Here is a 21,013-nt window from a genome sequence, read left to right on the forward strand (position 1 = left end):
AGACTTATTTCAGTTATGGTTTTACTTAGAAGCTTAAATGGTCATAGTAACATCTCCATTTGTAATAAGTACTTCGATACGAAACACGCCATAAATATCTTAGTTTTGACTTGTTTAACACGTTAAATCTGAAAGGTGCCGGTCATTGAGGAAAGAATTAAATTGTCACCCTAAAGTTATGCTGAGCTTCGAGTAACCTAGAAGCCGCAAGTAGAACGTTTTTGTCAGTCCTTTTGCCGTTTTCCTGATAGTTCAACATCGTGTTGACTTGTACTTTCGTTACACGATTATGGCCGGAAAATGCGTCGTGATTTTTGGAAACATACAGAGCACGTATCAGAATGGGTAGTCATGGATTCCAAACGGACTATCTCGTTCTGCGAGTTCTGTTTTTAAACAATAAGTGTATTCACTTGGTTCATAAAGCAGACAGCTTGCTACACTATAATATTGTATGTTACACGGGGTATATTTGTACACATTGAAAGTATAGTGCGTGATACGTAAATGATTTGTGTCTTCCAGGAACCTTTGAAAGGTTTGCGCAACTCTACCCTCGAGGTGTACTTTTTGACCTTGCTAATTATTACAGCTACCAGAAACAATAAAAAAGACGTTATTTTCAGTATATGACAGACCAGTAACTGATATTGTATATCCTCTTCTTGCCCTGTACCACACTTTTATGTGATAATGTATTTGTTTAGAATGTCACTTTTATTTGTAAAAGAAATTACAAGCTGCTGGCCGCTCACTCAAGCGATAACAACGGCTGTAATGCGTTCTTATTGTATGCTCAAAACGACATTTTCCGTGTCAATTGAGGTAACATTTATCAGGCTGCAACGCCGCACGCAGCAACGCAGCACTTGTATCAACTGTCCAAGCTGCCGTATTTCTGTTACATTCTGATGGTTACGAGTATAATAGGTACGTGTAGATTGCTAGATCAGCAGCTAATTTTGTCGTAAGTTTTTTCCGTGTATCTGCGGGTTTTCTTTCTCATCCTCAACGAGACTTCCCTTGCGGCATTACTTTCCCAAGGTACGTCAGAACGGGAGAGCAATTGCTCAGCAAGGCGAGAGAGGAATGTCTGGTAGCCCCAGTAAGAGTACACGTAGTAGATCACTGTGGTACTAACGCTACACTTTGGATTCATTAACCGACTAATCGGTTAACTGATCTAAATTATTAGTAATGCCTACGAAATATGAGCTAGTTTTACCATCCGATGGAACTAAAGCTCGCGGTTGGTAATTCCACACCTGCGCGACTGGTAATTTCAACGTATATGCCGCAGGGATGGCAGTTATCGCTGAAACAAACAGTTTTCGGATATACCATTTTTTTCATCTCTGGTTCAACCTGACATAAAACTGCTCAAAATGACCGGTTTCTGAAATAATTGATTTTGGGTTTTTTTACTATTGTTTCCAGTAACAGATGTAGACATGGAAAAATTCTAGTAAAGGTGAAGGAGTAGGAGATTTCGGACAATATGTGGTTGAGGCTGTGGCAGAAATCAGTCTCACTGTCTCCAGCAAAGATGGCGAAGGTGAAGGAGACGGGCTCGGCGACAACGAGGGCGAAAGGTCTCAAGTAGGTGACTTTACTGCATCGTCACTTTTGGATGGTATTGATTTTTCACCCTGTAGCAACCACAAAATAAGGGTTCAGTTATTAACCAAAGACTACTTCAACTCAATAAAATTATAGGTTTATCAATCAAATTTACCTTATCTTCCAAGAAATATTGCGGATGTTTCCTTCTTATATGATGTCGCAAGTTTGTCGTACCTCCTCCAGTTATTAATCTTTTAGAGCAAATGGAGCATTTTACTTCATTTGCTGCCACACTTCATAAAATACTTTCAAGCTAAGGATGGTGCCACTGTGCAATATAATCAATGTCCGAGGGCGACAGCGGCAAACTACCGTGAGACCAGGCGGGGACAAGTCTTGCGTACTGCAAGTACGCCGTGCAGTCTAATAGGCAAAGCCACACGCAATATGTGCATTATTGTCTCAGCAGTATTGTACCAATTTTTATGCCACGTGTTTGTTGCTAAATTCCAACTGTTGGCGTTGTTATTAAGATAGCACTGACCGTGTTTCCCATTTTCTATAATAATTCAGTATTTCAGAGCGTTGGAAATTAAATTAAGCGAAAAAACCTTACTCGTTTTTTTAAAAAATCTTTTATTTAAAAACCAAAAATTGTAACAATGCTGTTAGGGTAAACTGATACGCTGGCTTTTTAACCCGTTATTAGTAAACAATGAAAAATCTATTATAACCCAGACGAAACAAATACAGAAAAGTATTGGTTATTCAGAACTCAAATACCGGTGTCGGTACTAACCGGTCGGTTTTTCCCATTACTCCTTGCCGGCCGCTTGTCTCAGTTCGTGTCATGTTCAAAATGGTTCAAATGGCTCTGAGCACTATGGGACTTAACTTCTAAGGTCATCAGTCCCCTAGAACTTAGAACTACTTAAACCTAACTAACCTAAGGACATCACACACATCCATGCCCGAGGCAGGATTCGAACCTGCGACCGTAGCGGCCACTCTTGTCATGTCTCGAGGTGACAACGAACGTTACCGATCCCACTGCCACGAAGCATTTTGTCAATCGTGTGTTCAAATAAGGTAACGAACCGATACAGAAGGAGGTTGTAAGGAACTCCGCATAATAGATATATAAGTTTTTTACATATAACAAAAAATCTACCAAATTTAAACAACACGTATAGCATTCAGCTCGTGGTACCACGTAATATAAGCGCTTCAGGTTTCATGCGATGGTACGCAACTGTGCTGATAGTTTGCTACTCGATTTGTCTTTGTAAGCCGGCCGAAGTGGCCGTGCGGTTAAAGGCGCTGCAGTCTGGAACCGCAAGACCGCTACGGTCGCAGGTTCGAATCCTGCCTCGGGCATGGATGTTTGTGATGTCCTTAGGTTAGTTAGGTTTAACTAGTTCTAAGTTCTAGGGGACTAATGACCTCTGCAGTTGAGTCCCATAGTGCTCAGAGCCATTTGAACCATTTTTTTGTCTTTGTAACTTTTTACTGTGAAATAGGCCCAACTGAAGTAACTGACTGAAAAAAAAAATGGAAATACATTCCTGGCCATTAATAGGTGATGCCGCTGGTGAAACTTCAATGTGTTCTGATTCCTACTCATTGCATTTAACGTATTGCCAGGCACTTGTTTCGAAAATTTGCTCTGCAAACCTTAACAAGCATTGTGTCAGTGCACTCCTGTTTTCGATCGAAGTTTCTGATATTGAGAAGGGCAAAAGAGCGATCTATATTTAACTTTAATATACTTTTATAGCCAAGGTAGCATTAATAAACGTTTATTGTTGACAGACGGTTTTCACAGCTGAAACTCTCACCCTCTGACATTCAAAAAATTTTTATTATAAATCGTGTTCCATTATGAGCTTATTACCGATGCCATTTCCTCATTATGGTTACAATATACAGCACACTATACATATTTTTATCAAAAGTAAAACCACACACAGATAAAAACTAGGCCTTTGTGGAAATAGGATGTTCACAAACGTAGCACTCCACCGAGGCTTGTTATTCCTTACTACGCACAACATGTAGTGAAACGTAAACATGTGTGCAAGTTGCACTTTGCTACACATCGTGCATTGCAAGGAATAACAAGCCTGAGTAGAGTGCTGCGTGTGTGAACATGCCTCTTTGCACAACGTGGTGTTTTTTCTCTGTATATGGTTTTACTTTTGACAAACGTGTGTATAATGTGCTGTATTTTATCCATTATAGTGGCGACACGGAAAGAGTAATAAGCTCATAACAGAACACGATTTATAACCAAAAGTTTTTTAAAAATCAGAAGATGACAGTTTCATCTGCCGAAGCCGGTCATCGAAGTAAATATTAACGAATGCGAATTTGGCTATAAAAATTTTCCACCTCCTTGACTGCTGATCAACAAAATGCGTGCTTACTTTCAGTAAAAAGTGATCTCTGTATCACGGTGGACAGAATAGTTGCGAGTATTATCAGGTAACTTGCCCAATGGCATTCCAATGTTTATTTCCATGTTTTGAACAATTTATGAAATTTTTGGGGTCTCTACATCTCTAGGAAAATCCTGTATAGTGCAGTGGACATGCAGATTACTGTAAATATCAGCCTGTGATTTGTTGACGGTCACGTCGCTTCCAGTTATCAAACGAGAAGTTGCACACCAGAGCTTACGAAAATGAGCTGTTACTCGTAATGAACTGGCACCAAACAGTGATCTGATCAACTTGGTTTTTCTTACGGAAGGATTCAAAAAATGTTCAAATGTGTGTGAAATCTCATGGGACTTAACTGCTAAGGTCATCAGTCCCTAAGCTTACACACTACTTAATCTAAATTATGCTAAGGACAAACACACACCCATGCCCGAGGGAGGACTCGAACCTCCGCCGGGATCATCCGCATAGCCCATGACTGCAGCGCCCCAGACCGCTCGGCTAATCCCGCGCGGCCCGAAGGATTCCCTAAATGACTTTGGGTGCCAAACAGTGTGGTTCTTTCTGCATGGGCTGTGTGAAAATTTATTTAGGTAAACTGCAGAATATCAATATCGACGATAGGCAGTTTGAATCCGGCTCTTCCCCGAATACAACATTTAATCCTCTCCCTTTCTTTCGTTATGCTTATGTGTTCGTGTATCACTGACTCAGTGATACAGGGCAAATTATTCTATGTGTGTATACTTTTCTACGACTAAGAACTCACCGTTTAGGATATTGCCCTGGGGGGGGGATTTTCTCTTTTGTAGATGTACTTGGTTGGTTCAAATGGCACTGAGCACTATGGGACTTAACATCTGTGGTCAACAGTCCCCTAGAACTTAGAACTACTTAAACCTAACTAACCTAAGGACATCACACAACACCCAGTCATCACGAGGCAGAGAAAATCCCTGACCCCGCCGGGAATCGAACCCGGGAACCCGGGCGCGGGAAGCGAGAACGCTACCGCGCGACCACGAGCTGCGGACTGTAGATGTACTCTCACCCCGCCAAACGTGGGCTGTTGCAATGGGTACCGTACAGGTGGCTTCGACAGAGTCTCTGCTTTTATTAGGAACATTTCTCCCGACTAACATACATATTTTACTGCACACTGAAGCGAGCAGTCAGTTTTCAGGGATGTTGGTCTCCTGTCGCGCCGCGTGAGGTACCTGACTTTGCGGGTGGCTTGGTCTCGCTGTCCTCCTTCTCCTTCTCCTTCTCGCAGTCCTGCTTCAGAGGCACGGCCGCTGCTGCGTCTTCGGCCATGGTGGGGGCGCTGTGTGGACCTCTCTGCTGTTGCTGCTGCTGCTGCTGCCGCTGGTTGGAGCCCGTAGCGCGCCGCCGACTGCCGGCCTCGTGTTTGGGGCCTCGCCGTTGCTCTGCCTCTACTTAACGCCGCGCCCAACTACGGTGCCGTGAACATCTCTGATATCTCCGCGCAAGTACTCGCATCGAGTACGGTCCTTACGGCGGAGGTATCTCCAGTGGCGTCCAGTGATAAGAGACGCTTATCGCGTTGAACTCATTCTTCACTGATACGGTACTAATTTACTGCCAGATCACTCCGTTTACATCAGTGTTCGTAAACATTGCCATATGTACTACAGAGAACAACATACTGTATTGCTGCATGTCGGAAATAGAATGAATTGTGGTTGGTAGTGACATCAATCTACCCTCGATATGTTAGCGAAAGCCGGCCGAGGTGGCCTAGCGGTTCTAGGCGCTACAGTCTGGAACCGCTGACCGCTACGGTCGCAGGTTCGAATCCTGCCTCGGGCATGGGTTTGTGTGATGTCCTTAGGTTAGTGAGGTTTAAGTAGTTCTAAGTTCTAGGGGACTGATGACCTCAGAAGTTAAGTCCCATGGTGCTCAGAGCCATTTGAACCATTTTGTTAGCGAAAATACATGTTAGAAGTCGAAGGTGGGCAATCAACGTCGCGCGAAAACGTACTAAATGCTTTCTCAGGAAATTTATTTTGGACAACTAGTTCAGGAGCCGACATGAAGTGTAAATTATCGTGAAAACATCCTTGACCTCTAAGCGACAAATGGTTCAAATGCCTCTGAGCACTATGGGACTTAACATCTGAGGTCATCAGTCCCCTAGAACTTAGAACTACACACATCCATGCCCGAACCAGCGACGGTAGCGGTCGCGCGGTTCCTGACTGAAGCGCCCAGAACCGCTCGGTCACAGCGTAAGCGACAAATAATCCTGACCAAGTAAGGAGCATCATGCCAGATGATTAGTGACCACAAGGTTGTTATAGCTAGAATGAATACCGTAACATCCACATCCACAAAACATAAACGTGAAATACGTCTATTTGAAAAAAAAAGAAAACAGACAACAATTCTCTGAACACCTCTCTAAGAGACAGCCTCCACTCCTTCCAATCTGACTACGTAAGCGTAGACCAGATGTGGTTTAAATTCAAAGAAATAATATCGATGGCAAAAATAAATTAAGAAAAGATGGCACTGATCCCCCATGGCAGACAATATAGGTCAGATCACAATTCTTGAAGCAACAAAAAAAGTCTGCCAAATTTAAAAGAATGCAAAATCCCCAAGATTCGCGAAGTTTCACAGAAGTTCGAAATCTAGTGCAAACTTCAACGCGAAAGGATTTTAATAGTTTCCACAACGAAAATCTGTCTCGAAATCTGGCAGAAAATCCAAAGAGATTGTGATCGTATGTAACGAACCCCAGTGGTAAGACTCGGTCAAAACGCTCTCTGCGCAACAACAATGTTGATGTTCTTGATTACAATGCCACTAAGGCGAAGTTACTAAACACAGTTTTCCAAAAATTTTTCACAAAATAAGACGATTTGAATATTCCAAAATTTGAATCAAGAGCAACTACCAACATGAATAACTTAGAAGTAGATAGACTCAATATAGCGAAGTAGCTTAAAAACACTTAAAAGACAAGGCTTCCGGTCCAGATTGTATAGCGGTCAAGCTCCTTTCAGAGTATGTTGGTGCAATAGGTCCATACGTAGCAATCATATACAACCGCTCGCTTGTGGGAAGACCCTACCCAAAGACTGGAAAGTTGCCCAGGTAACACCAATACCCAGTCCGCTGAATTACGTCATCACTGATTCAGAAAATATTGTTCTTGTGAAACACAGCTATCTCTTTATTCCCACGAAGTAATGAGTGCTGTCGAAGGGGACGTCAAACAGATTCCATAGTTTTAGATTTCCAGGAGGCTTTTGGCACAGTTCATCACAAGTGACTTCTAATTAAATTGCCTGCCTATGAAGTATCGTCTCATTTGTGTAACTGGATTCGTGATTTCCTGTCAGAAAGGTCACATTTCGTAATAACTTGACGTAAAGTAATTTTGTGAAACAGAAGTAATACCTGGCGTTCCCCAAGGGAGTGCTACAGGCCATCTGTTGTTCCTCATCTATGTAAATGATTTAGGAGACAATCCGAGCAGTCCTCTTAGATCGTTTGCGGATGATGCCGTCATTTACAGTATGTAAAGTCATCAGATGATCAAAACTAATTGCAAAATGATTTAGACAAGATATCGGCATGGCGCAAAAAGTGACAAGTACTTCTAAGTAATGACAAGTGTGAAGTCATCCACACGAGCACTAAAAAGAATCCGCTACATTTCAGTTACTTGATAAATCACAGAAATCTAAAGGCTGTAAACTCAACTAAATACATCGGAATAACAATTACGAATAACAAAGTATAACGATCACATAGCTAACGTTGTGGGGAAAGCAAACCAAAGTTTGCGATTTATTGGCAGAGCACTTAGAAAACGTAAGAGGTCTACTGAACAGGATGCTGTCACTACATTTGTCTGCCCTCTTTAGGAATAATGCTGTACGGTGTGGGATCCACATGAGATAGGATTGACGGAGGACATCGAAAAAGTTCAGAAAAGAGCAACTCGTTTTGTATTATGGTGAAATAGGGGAGAGAGTGCGACAGATATAATACACGAATTGGGGTGCCACTCAGTAAAACAAAGCCGTTTTTCGCTGTGGCAGGACCTTCTTATGAACTTTCACTCGCCAACTTTCTCCTTAGAGTGTGAAACTATTTTATTTGCGCCCACCTATACAGGGAGAAATCATCATGTCAATAAAGTAAGAGAAATCAGAGCTCGCACGGAAAGATTTAGGTGTTCGTTTTCCCCGCCCGCTGTTAGAGAGTGGAACGGTGGAGAAGCAGCTTAAATGTGATTCAATGGACCCTCTGCCAGGCACTTAATTGTGAATTGCAGAGTAATCATGTACATTTAGATGTAGATGAATCATTTTTGCATACATCTATGTCTACATCTACATCTACGTCCATATACTATGCTCCACTGTGTAGTGCATGGTAGAGGGTGGTTCCCAGGCTGTAACACAGGGTTTACCGGAATCTTAACTATGATTTAAAGTGGTTACTATTTTTATGATGAAGACGACACATTCTGTAGCATTTCAGGCCGATACTTTTAACAGTTTGAATGATGGGATCAAGCAAAGTCCATGTATCCGGTACAGTTGTTGTTGTTGTGGTCTTCAGTCCTGAGACCGGTTTGATGCAGCTCTCCATGCTACTGTATCCTGTGCAAGGTTCTTCATCTCTCAGTACCTACTACAACCTACATCCTTCCGAATCTGTTTAGTGTATTCATCTCTTGATCTCCCTCTACGGTTTTTACCCTCCACGCTGCCCTCCAATACTAAATTGGTGATCCCTTGATGCCTCAGAATATGCCCTACAAACCGATTCCTTCTTCTAGTCAATTTGTGCCACAAACTTCTCTTCTCCCCAATCCTACTCAATACCTTCTCATTAGTTATATGATCTACCCATCTAATCTTCAGCATTCTTCTGTAGCACCACATTTCGAAAGCTTCTAGTCTCTTCTTGTCCAAACACGTTATCGTCCATGTTTCACTTCCATACATGGCTACACTCCATACAAATACTTTCAGAAACGACTTCCTGACTCTTAAATCTATACTCGATGTTAACAAATTTCTCTTCTTGAGAAACGCTTTCCTAGTCATTGCCAGTCTACATTTTATATGCTGTCTACTTTGACCATCATCAGTTATTTTGCTCCCCAAATAGCAAAGCTCGTTTACTGCTTTAAGCGTCTCATTTCCTAATCTAATTCCCGATTTAATTCGACTACATTGCAATATCCTCGTTTCGCTTTTGTTGATGTTCATCTTCTATCCTCCTTTCAAAACACTGTCCATTCCGTTCAGCTGCTCTTCCAGGTTCTTTGCTGTCTCTGACAGAATTACAATGTCATCGGCGTACCTCAAAGTTTTAATTTCTTCTCCATGGATTTTAATTCCTCCTCCGAATTTTTCTTTTGTTCCCTTTACTGCCTGCTCAATATACAGATTGAATAACATCGGGGATAGGCTACAACCCTGTCTCACTCCCTTCCCAACCACTGCTTCCCTTACATGCCCCTGGTCCAGGGGCATCCGGTACAGGTGCGCCACATACCGCAAAAGGGGGAAAACATCCAGCAGAGTAATATCTGGCGATAACAATGGCCATGGGATTGGACCATCCCGTCCAGTGCACCAATAAAGAAACTCTTTATCGAAACGTGGTGCTCAGTCTAGTTGAACAGTTCACAGAATTGAGGTATAGTATAATTTTAAAGCTTGTCCAAGTACACACAAGTAGTAACGGAAGAAGTAGAAGGGGCGATGACTTTGTCGGGCGTTAGTGCACACCACAAATTCGTCTTCGGGCTATCATTTATGCTCTCCCTTGTAACTCTTGACATTTCGTTGGCCAGTATGGTCACCTTATGTCCGCTGACACTTGTGAGCGTACAGCCCCACAGAAGTGGCGAGCGACTTTACATCTACATCCATCTACAACTACATCCATACTCCGCAAACCACCTGACGGTGTGTGGCGGAGGGTACCTTGAGTACCTCTACCGGTTCTCCCTTCAATTCCAGTCTCGTATTGTTCGTGGAAAGAAGGATTGTCGGTATGTCTCTGTGTGGGCTCTAATCTCTCTGATTCTATCCTCAAGGTCTCTTCGCGAAATATACGTAGGAGGGAGCAATATACTGCTTGACACCTCGGTGCAGGCATGTTCTCGAAACTTCAACAAAAGCCCGTACCGAGCTACTGAGCGTCTCTCCTGCAGAGTCTTCCACTGGAGCTTATCTGTCAACTCCGTAACGCTTTCGCGATTACTAAATGATCCTGTAACGAAGCGCGCTGCTCTCCGTTGGATTTTCTCTATCTCTTCTATCAACTCTGTCTGGTACGGATCCCACACTGCTGAGCAGTATTCAAGCAGTGGGCGAACAAGCGTACTGTAACCTACTTCCTTTGTTTTCGGATTGCATTTCCTTAAGATTATTCCAATAAATCTCAGTCTGGCATCTGCTTTACCGGCTATCAACTTTATATGACCATTCCATTTTAAATCACCCCTAATGCCTACTCCCAGATAATTTACGGAATTAACTGCTTCCAGTTGCTGACCTGCTATATTGTAGCTAAATGATAAGGGATCTTTCTTTCTATGTTTTCGCAGCACATTACACTTGTCTACATTGAGACTCAATTGCCATTCCCTGCACCATGCGTCAATTCGCTGCAGATCCTCCTGCATTTCAGTGCAATTTTCCATTGTTACAACCTCTCGATATACCACAGCATCATCCGCAAAAAGCCTCAGTGAACTTCCGATGTCATCCACAAGGTCATTTATGTATAATGTAAATAGCAACGGTCCTACGACACTCCCCTGCGGCACACCTGAAATCATACTTCGTAAGACTTCTCTCCATTGAGAATGACATGCTGCGTTCTGTTATCTAGGAACTCTTCAATCCAATCACACAATTGGTCTGATAGTCCATATCCTCTTACTTTGTTCATTAAACGACTGTGGGGGACTGTATCGAACGCCTTGCGGAAGTCAAGAAACACGGCATCTACATGGGAACCCTTGTCTATGGCCCTCTGAGTCTCGTGGACGAATAGCGCGAGCTGGGTTTCACACAATCGTCTTTTTCGAAACCCATGCTGATTCCTACAGAGTAGATTTCTAGTCTCCAGAAAAGTCATTATACTCGAACATAATACGTGTTCCAAAATTCTACAACTGATCGTCGTTTGAGAGATAGGTCTATAGTTCTGCACATCCGTTCGACGTCCCTTCTTGAAAACGGGGATGACCTGTGCCCTTTTCCAATCCTTTGGAACGCTACGCTCTTCTAGAGACCTACGGTACACCGCTGCAAGAAGGGGGGCAAGTTCCGTCGCGCACTCTGTGTAAAATCGAACTAGTATCCCAACAGGTCCAGCGGCCTTTCCTCTTTTGAGCGATTTTAATTGTTTCTCTATCCCTCTGTCGTCTATTTCGATATATACCATTTTGTCATCTGTGCGACAATCTAGAGAAGTAACTACAGTACAGTCTTCCTCTGTGAAACAGCTTTGGAAAAAGACATTTAGTATTTCGGCCTTTAGTCTGTCACCCTCTGTTTCAGTACCATTTTAGTCACAGAGTGTCTGGACATTTTGTTTTGATCCACCTACCGCTTTTACATAAGACCAAAACTTCTTAGGATTTTCGGCCAAGTCAGTACTTAGAACTTTACTTTCGAATTCATTGAAGGCCACTCGCATACCCCTCTTCACAATACATTTCGCTTCGCGTAATTTTTGTTTGTCTGCAAGGCTTCGGCTATGTTTACGTTTGCTGTGAAGTTCCTTTTGCTTCCGCAGCTGTTTTCTAACTCAGTCGTTGTACCACAGTGGCTCTTTTCCATCTCTTACGATCGTGCTTGGCACATACTCATCTAATGCATATTCTACGATGGTTTTGAACTTCGTTCACTGATCCTCAACACTATCTGTACTTGAGACAAAACTTTGGTGTTGAGCTGTGAAGTACTCTGAAATCTGGTTTTTGTCACTTTTGTTAAACAGAAAAATCTTCCTACCTTTTTTAATATTTCTGTTTACAGCTGAAATCATCGATGTAGTAACCGCTTTATGATCGCTGATTCCCTGTTCTGCGTTTACTGTTTCAAATAGTTCGGGTTTGAGTACAGGCAGGAACACTCAGTCGCGACCGGCCGGTATTCGGGTGTTGACGGCCACCTAAGATACTGCGTTCGGTGGAACGCTTTGAAAGACAGGCAAAGAAACGAATTCACATTACTGCACACAGATGGCTGTCCCTTTGACGTATAATGTACCGAGTGATCAAAAAGTTAGTATAAATTTGAGATCTGAGTAAATCACAGAATAATGTGAGATAGAGAGGTACAAATTGACACACATGCATGGAATGACATGGGGTTTTATTAGAACCAAAAAAATACAAACGTTCAAAAAATGTCCGACAGATGGCGCTTCATCTGATAAGAATATCAATAATTGGCATAACAAAGTAAGACAAAGCAAAGATGATGTTCTTTACAGGAAATGCTCAATATGTCCACCATCATTCCTCAACAATAGCTGTAGTCGAGGAATAATGTTGTGAACAGCACTGTAAAGCATGTCCGGAGCTATGGTGAGGCATTGGCTTCGGATGTCGTCTTTCAGCATCCCTAGAGATGTCGGTCGATCACGATACACTTGCGACTTCAGGTAATCCCAAAGCCAATAATCACACGGACTAAGGTCTGGGGACCTGGGAGGCCAAGCATGACGAAAGTGGCGGCGAGCACACGGTCATCACCAAATGACGCGCGCAAAAGATCTTTCACGCGTCTACCAAGATGGGGTGTTTTTTTTTTTTTTTGGCTCTAGTAAAACCCCATGTCATTCAAATCATGTGTGTCAATTTTTACCTCTCTATCTACATTATTCCGTTGTTTATTAAGTTTTCAAATTTATATTGACTTTTTGATCACCCGGTATATATGAAATGTTAAAATTATCGTTTTTAATATTTTAAGGTGACACAGCGTATTTCTTTTGATTCACGCCAGTACGAAGGTTTATGAGTACGGCGACTATTTTGAAAGGGGCAGACGTGGTTATATACGGAAATTACTTACTGCTGTGAAAAAAAAAAAAAAAAAAATTCCTTGGTAGACAGATGTTTTACACAAGACACTGCGTAAAATGGGATTTACCTGGAAAAGATCTGTAAGTAAACGAAAGATTCTGGTAGAAAGAACGGATATAATTGACTAGCGATATAAGTACCCGATCCAAGTGAGGAAATTAAGGGAGATAGGTAGAAAATTCTTTTATATTGATGAAACTTGGGTGGACAACAACATTACTTACAGAAAATGATGGCAGGGCCCTGTCGTTGATGGCATTATGGACAATGTTAGCACTAGCAGTAGGATTATAGTAGTCAATATTGGATCAAAGATCTGTTCTTACCCAACGCACAGTTGATTTATAAAGCGGGATGTGCAACAGGAGATTACCATGGAAAAATTTACTACGAAAATTTTTTGAATTCGATATCGACTAAAGTAATTCCGAATCTGCCACCGAACTGTGTTATTGTTATGGACAACGCTTCATATCACAACAAGGAGCATAACAAAGCTCCAGCTAGGTCCTCGGATAAAAGCGAAATGATTGAATGGTTATTAAAAAATAGGGCGGAAGCTGATTTGTCGATGAGAAAAACAAAATTATTTGATTTCATTAAGCAACATAAGCCGGAAGACAGAGTATTTGAAAGTAATAAAATACTTGAACCTCATAGACACTATGTTCTGTGACTTCCACCATACAACTGTGACTTAAATCCAATTTCGTCAGAGGAAGAAATATTCGTGGAGATATTTGCATGACGAAGTTGCTGCAGTTGGTGAAAGAAGTATGTAGCCATTTTCTGAGCTTCCATTTTTTATTCCGAACTAAATTTTGCAGTAACCGAAAGAAAGCGTATAGAAACACTTGCCCCAATTGTTACAGGTTTTGAAACGTAACTCAAGATAATTGGAGTGCATACTGCCTCCACGTGGAGAAACTTGAAAGAGAGTACTGGGTTAAGGACAGGATTATTGAAGACATAATAGACGCCATAGTTATTAATTTAGAAAGTGATGACGACGACGACGATGGTAATGACAGTGACAATGTTTATGATGACCTCTAAAATACGATGTATGTAAACAGGCAATGAATAATTTTTTTAAAAGTACGTTCTGTGTCCTTTCAAGCCTGATTCTGCTCATACATTATAAAGTTTCTTTTGGTAGAAATGTACTACATGGTAGTAAAACTCTTACACTGCTTTCCAAGATAAATACAGTCACATGTGGTCCAAAGCGATTAATATCTTTATCACTAGTTCTACAAATCAGGAATAATTTAAGTACTTCGTGGTAAAATCAATTAACTTTTCGCTAGTGAACGTGATTCAATCACATAAAACCTTTGATGCTTATGGAACAGCAGCATTTTAATGTATTCTCCCACTAAAACTCTATCTCGGTTACTATTCACCTGATTCTAAGACATATTGCTTAAAACACGTGTGCAATAGCTATTCTAAACACTGCTGAAATTTCTTTCGAAACATGTATACTGGTTCTGGACTTCTATGGAACAAGCTTGACATACGTGGTGCGTTCACATAGTAATTTTTATTTTTTGGCAAAAATTTACTTGTTAATCTACAGCAATGTTATCCTCTTCAAAATATTCCCCATTACATACTATACACTTATGCCAGTGATTTTCCAATTCCCGAAACACTTTAGGAACTGTTTCCTCGGGATAGTTTATGGGTCTCTTAACTTTGCATTTTCAATCTCATCCATGCTTGTAAAACCGCCGTCCTTTAAGGCCTGCTTTGAAATGTTTATACCACTAGTACGCTCTTGGTTTACTCAGAAGAGACTCACCAAAAGCAATATTAACATTTCTAAAAATTTGACACACTCTATTCCATTCTTATAATAAAATTTAGTACAGATTCTCTAATCTATTTTTGTACAAAACAAGTAATAGTTGATGCTACTAAAACACATGTAACCTTTTTGACAGCTGACAGAGTAAATACCCAATATGCATAACACTGTACAGATATGTTCAGACATGTTTACGAAGACAGTGACAAAAAGTTGTGCAAATCGGACTAATACAACACACGAAATTATAATTTTCTGGTTGCTTTTTAAACACTCCTCGTGTTGCAAGAATTGTTAAGTTTCAATGCAGCCCTTCAAAGAAAACTTCTACCTTTTAGTAGAAGCATATAGTAAGAACAAGCCTTAAATTGTACAGATTGATTGCACCATATAGGGTTCGTCTTACGAATAGCAATAGAGGAACATACATTCACATGAATAGGCATTCGGTTCTATGTTTGTAGTAGAATCCTGACTTCCGTTCTTATGTTAATATTATGTACTCTATAATGTGGTGTTTTGAAGAAGCTATCGTCTTTTGTTTTCCTTATAGTCTTAACGCATTTGTCTAAAAAAAAGAAAGCAGCTGGGACATATCTGTACACGGCGTCGCCACAGATTTAAAGCGCGCGCCACGGCAGGGACGGTACTACGTTGTGAAACAGCCTGTAGAAGCGCTCTGTGACGTAGGAGGGTAGTCAGATTGGGAACTCGTTCGTTCGCTCTTCAGTTTACCGACAGACTACAGGGCCTTGGTGAGGCAAGATCTTCGATGGTTTGGTCCACATTGGCGGTGAGATAGTTGCATTTCGCGGATGACGGAATATTTCTTTCACTTCGAACTTGTAATATTTTCGTGGAGTGTCGTTGGCGAGAGCTCAGAATATTTTACTACACAAGTCAACTTGGAAATTTTCGCGACTGACAACTAATTTGAACGTAGACCGCCTTGTAGTTGCATTAAGCTTGTGAGCTGGACACTGAATATTTTTGTGCACAAGCGAACTTAAAATAATTTTCGTGTGGTTCAAATTCACGTGGACTTTAATATATTTCTGCAGTTACACCCTGCTAGTAAGTTAGACTTTGCATATTTTTTGTGATTAGACAGTGTGGGACATGTATTCTCAAGTGGCGCTGGTTGAACGATAACATTTCTGTGCAAAGCTTTTCGGAGTTTACCACGATTTGACGGTAGCGTCGTTTGTAAACAAACCATCGGGAGGACAGTGATTTAATTTGTGAACTGTGAACTTTAATTTCACTTGTAGTGTCGAAAAGTAATAAAACAAGTTCTTTGTAATAGTTAAACTGCTATGAGTGGGTACATGATTTTAGATTAGTAATTCCTATCTGCATTTATTTGGACTACGATTAAACTGAAACTCTAGGGACATTCACTTGGGTCCCCTCAGACGTGGTGTAGCCAGTATATCTAAGCCCAGCCATACACTGAGGTGGCCCATTGTTCTTTCTGTAGAGAGGACTCAGTGCTCTACTATAGACAGTGGACATTCAGACTTTATTGCTACGATTTAATTTTTTAAATTTTTTACCCTGAACTGCACCAAAGATAAAGCAAGCCAGAGTAAACAAAATTTAAACCCGAGTACAGTTACATATGGTTAGCCTCGTCCGAGGCCAAGCAAACGAAGACGGTCGCATGCCGCTACTTGAACGAAACGTTGCTTCACCTGAAAATACTATTAGCTGTAAGAAATATACATTCCATTTGTTGTGGAATAACACGTAATCAGCTAATTATTCTCGTTGCTCGTACTCACCTCATTCCAGTTCTTGCTGTATCTGCGTTTCGTAAGCGCACATTTGGCATAGTATACGTAACACTCCGTGCACTGTGTTCTTAGGTATCCGAAACTGGCGGGACGATTGCCTCACTAATTTGGATGGTGATTATAAAAACACTGTCCGGATACTTTCGACAGTGTCCGTAGACGTCGCCGGCTGCTTTTTTTCTTTTCAACCGCACACGCAACAAAAAGAAATGCATCCATGTCTTAAACGGCTTGATATCTGGTGGAGGTTTCCCATAAGCTGCTCCGAACCTTTGTTGCACCCTGACTGGAGATTTCGTCTCAATCTCCCATACAACAGATTGCGCGCTTATCTACAGTCATGCCGCGCTTTTTCGCTTTAGTCAATAGTGGCCCTCTCAGGGACAGATTCAGGAACTGAAACGCATTACCATGGAAACTGAATGAATCTGTCAACAAACTATAAACACAGGATGTCGTAGACATATGACATAACCAGGCAGTAATAGGATTTGACTCTCAGCAGCTGTATGAAATGTTATACGAAAGTATTTGCTGAATGCGAATTTTATTACCTCGGCTGCTATGGGCGTAGAGGTATTGTCAATCATAACATACGAAAAGCTGTGCCGAAATCGCGAGTGGTTGCGTTAACCATTTCAGCTATCCAGCTTCGAGTCCCGGTCCGGCACAAATTTCTGTATGTCACAATATGGTTAATACATCTACACCCATTGGTGCTGACGTCATGAAATTCACATTCAGCCAATTATTTGGAATAAAATAGTAATAGCTGTTTAGAATCAGGGTAAACATTCTGGGACACGATGTAAAGCAATGGTCTCCAATCTTTCTGAGACAATTGCCCCTGAGTGCTGTCAGATATCAGCTTGTAACCCTCCCACCCCCCACCCCCACCCCCTGCCTCTCACGTCACACCTGAATAAACCAACATGGAGAATGAAAAAAATTCTCAAATACTTTCATTTTTAAAATGACGAAAGCTGAAGAACATTTAATTTTTGTAGATATTTTATTGAACCACGAACTAATGATCCATTGAGACAACTGCTCTGTTTATTTCTAGCAACAATTATTTAAAGAAGGATGAAACAATTCGCACTTGCCTGAGTTCCTTAGAAGAGAAAGCTAACTAGCCACATTGAGAGTAGACAGTTGTTACAAAACATGCTTCCTCTGGGCGGCTCCACTCCCTAGCGACCCTAACTTCGCACACACCCACTATCCACGTTTGAAGTCAACCAATTTATCATGTGTGCACAATACTTATTGTTGGTAAATCAGATGTTTGCTGGATTGGTTACTTTTGAAGTGGCAGAAATTGTAAGTCTTTAGGTTGCCAAACCCCGTTTCTGACCACTGTCACTGATAATAACAAAGGCAATAATAATAATAATAATAATAATGCTGACAGTTTATTCGTTTATCTGTTGTGAAGTAAATAATGAAGCAATTTGTGGTCTTAGGTAGTGTTAGTGTTTGTGGTCTTAGGTAGTGGCAATAACCTGGCATTTAAATCTCTCATGTTTACTACAAGCATTTCCTCGTAATTTTCTTCAAATATTGGTGTGAACAAACGTAACTGAGGAGTCGTAAATTCTGATGATTCCCCACAATGATTTTAATCTCCCCAGACATTAAAACATGGCGGAAACAGTTTGAGTGCGCAGACTTTCATTATTATTATATAGTCTATTTTTTAGGTTGGTGCATAAGTTAGTAGCGCTTATCTATAAGATTAATAAACACAGGATATACACATAGCAGAGATATTACTTATCAATAATAAATACATAAAAAAGGCGTTGCATCACCCCTGTTCCCAGAACTCCTGAAGACAGACGTTGACTGTGGATATTGTATCACAGACACAGTCCATTTGACTGTTCAGAGATCTCACTAAACCCGCCCCTAGACGTAAACAACCATGCATGAGAAGCGCCTGTTAGACGGAGGGCGTCAGACAGCCGATCAGTTCCAGTCATTCCACCAGGTAGGAGGTACACGGCTCGTGTTGCCTGTAGTTCAACCATGCGTAGACGGTCGATCGCGTCCGCATTGTTACTTTGTGCCAGGAATGGCTGTCAGCAAGGTAAGTGTTCAGGTGTTTTGGAGTGAATCAAAGAGATGTTGTTCGGACATGGAGGAGATACAGAGAGAAAGGAACTGTCGATGACATGCTTCGCTCAGGCCGCCCGAGGGCAACTATTGCAGTGAATGACCATTACCTACGCATTATGGCTCGGAGGAACCCTGACAGCAACGCCACCATGTTGAATAATGCTTTTCATGCAGCCACAGGACGTCGTGTTACGACTCAAACTGTGCGCAATAGGCTGCATGATGCGCAACTTCATTCCCGACGTCCATGGCGAGGTCCATCTTTGCAACCACGACACCATACAGCGCGGTACAGATGGGCCCAACAACATGCCGAATGGACCGCTCAGGATTGGCACCACGTTCTCTTCACCAGTGAGTGTCACATATGCCGTTAGTCAGGCTCAACGCCTTAGACATACTGCCCAGCGAGTGCAGCAGGGGGGAGGTTCCCTGCTGCTTTGGGGCCGACATACGCCGCTGGTGGTCATTGAAGGCGCCATAACCACTGTACGATACGTGAATGCCATCCTCGGACCGATTGTGCAAGCATATCGGCAGGATATTGTGAGGCATTAGTCGTCATGGACGATAATTCGCGCTCCCGTCGTGCACATGTTGTGAATGACTTCCTTCAGGATAACGACATCGCTCGACTAGAGAGACAAGCATGTTCTCCAGACATAAACCCTATTGAGCATGCCTGGGATAGATTGAAAAGGGCTGTTTATGGACGACGTGAGCCGCCAACCACTCTGAGGGACCTACGTCGAATCACCGTTGAGGAGTGGGACAATCTGGACTAACAGTGCCTTGATGAACTTGTGGATGGTATGCCACGACGGATACAGGCATGCATCAATGCAAGAGAACGTGCTACTGGGTATTAGAGGTACCGGTGTGTACAACAATCTGAACCACCACCTCTGAAGGTCTCGCTGTATGGTGGTACAACAGGCAATGTGTGGTTTTCATGAACAATGAAAAGGGCGGATATGATGTTTATATTGATCTCTGTTCGAATTTTCTGTACAGGTTCCGGAACTCTCAGAACCGAGGTGATGCAAAACTTTTTTTGATACGTGTATATTCTTCCTCAATATTTACAACTGTGTTCAACGTTGCGGTAACTTATCGATTCCGTCACTGTAGAAATCACGTAGTTTTGATGCGAAGAACTCGTCTACCCATTTTCGGAGTGTATTTTCCGGTAAAGGAAGTCCCTTGAAGATTATACGATAGAGAGCGGAGAAGGTGAAAACACGAAGGCGCAAGGTCAGGTGAATCAGAAGGGTGCGAAATGGCTTCCCAAACCACCTCGGTATAGTGCTTTTTGACAGTCTTGCAGAATGCGGACTGGAGTTATTGTGGAGTAGCATCACTTCACGCAATCTCCCCGGTTGTTACTCTAGGATTGCGTCTTCAACACGTCTCAGCTGTTGATAATAAGTGTCAGCAATGATGGTTACACCTCGGGGAAGCAATCTTTAGTACACCATACCATCTCTGTTCCACCACATATACGAGGGCTATCCACAAAGTACATTATGTTTTGGAATTAAAAATAAATAAAGTATTGGAATTTTTTTTTTATTTTATACATATGAAAGCCACACTTAAATACTACTTTTCTACATAGTTGCCATTTAAATTAAGACACTTATCGTAGCGATGGACGAGCTTGGAAATTCCTTCGTCGTAAAATTCGGCTGCCTGCGCCTTCAACCACGTAGTTACCTCTTCGTGAAGCTGTGCGTCGTCATCAAAGCGCTGCATAGCCAACCACTTCTTCATTGCTGGGAATAAGTGGAAGTTGCTCGGTGCCAGGTCGGGACTGTACGGCGGATGAAGGAACAACTCCCACTTAAAAGGTTCGAGAACTTCACGAGTGGCATTTGCCGTGTGGGCCCGGGCGTTGTCGTGAATCAGCAAGATCTATGAGCCCAACTTTCCCCTGCGCTTGTTTTGTATTGCTCTTCTGAGGTTGTGCAGAGTTTGGCAATACCTTTGAGAGTTTATTGTAGTGCCTCTTTCCAGGAAATCCACAAAAATCACACCTTTTCTGTCCCAAAAGACAGTCGCCGTCACCTGCCTTGCCGACATTGTCTGCATGCATTTCTTGGGTTTTTGGGGGGAATTTGTGTGCCCACACTGCATTGACTGCAATTTTGTCTCGCAGTTCACATGCTTAACCCATGTT

General features: G+C 42.0%; 1 protein-coding gene across 1 annotated transcript in view; it reads right to left on the bottom strand.

Moving 5' to 3' along the window:
• LOC124546892 (proton-coupled folate transporter-like) overlaps positions 1–5,433 on the bottom strand; it is a 140,283-nt gene extending 134,850 nt beyond the window's left edge. The window contains exon 1 of the mRNA XM_047125070.1: positions 5,222–5,433. Within this exon, the coding sequence (XP_046981026.1) occupies positions 5,222–5,318 (97 nt within the window). The 5' untranslated portion in view covers positions 5,319–5,433. The remainder of the gene's footprint in view (positions 1–5,221) is intronic.
• Between the last annotated feature and the right edge of the window lie 15,580 nt (positions 5,434–21,013).

The sequence above is a fragment of the Schistocerca americana genome, chromosome 1, assembly GCF_021461395.2.
Source record: "Schistocerca americana isolate TAMUIC-IGC-003095 chromosome 1, iqSchAmer2.1, whole genome shotgun sequence".
Classification (NCBI taxonomy): domain Eukaryota; kingdom Metazoa; phylum Arthropoda; class Insecta; order Orthoptera; family Acrididae; genus Schistocerca; species Schistocerca americana.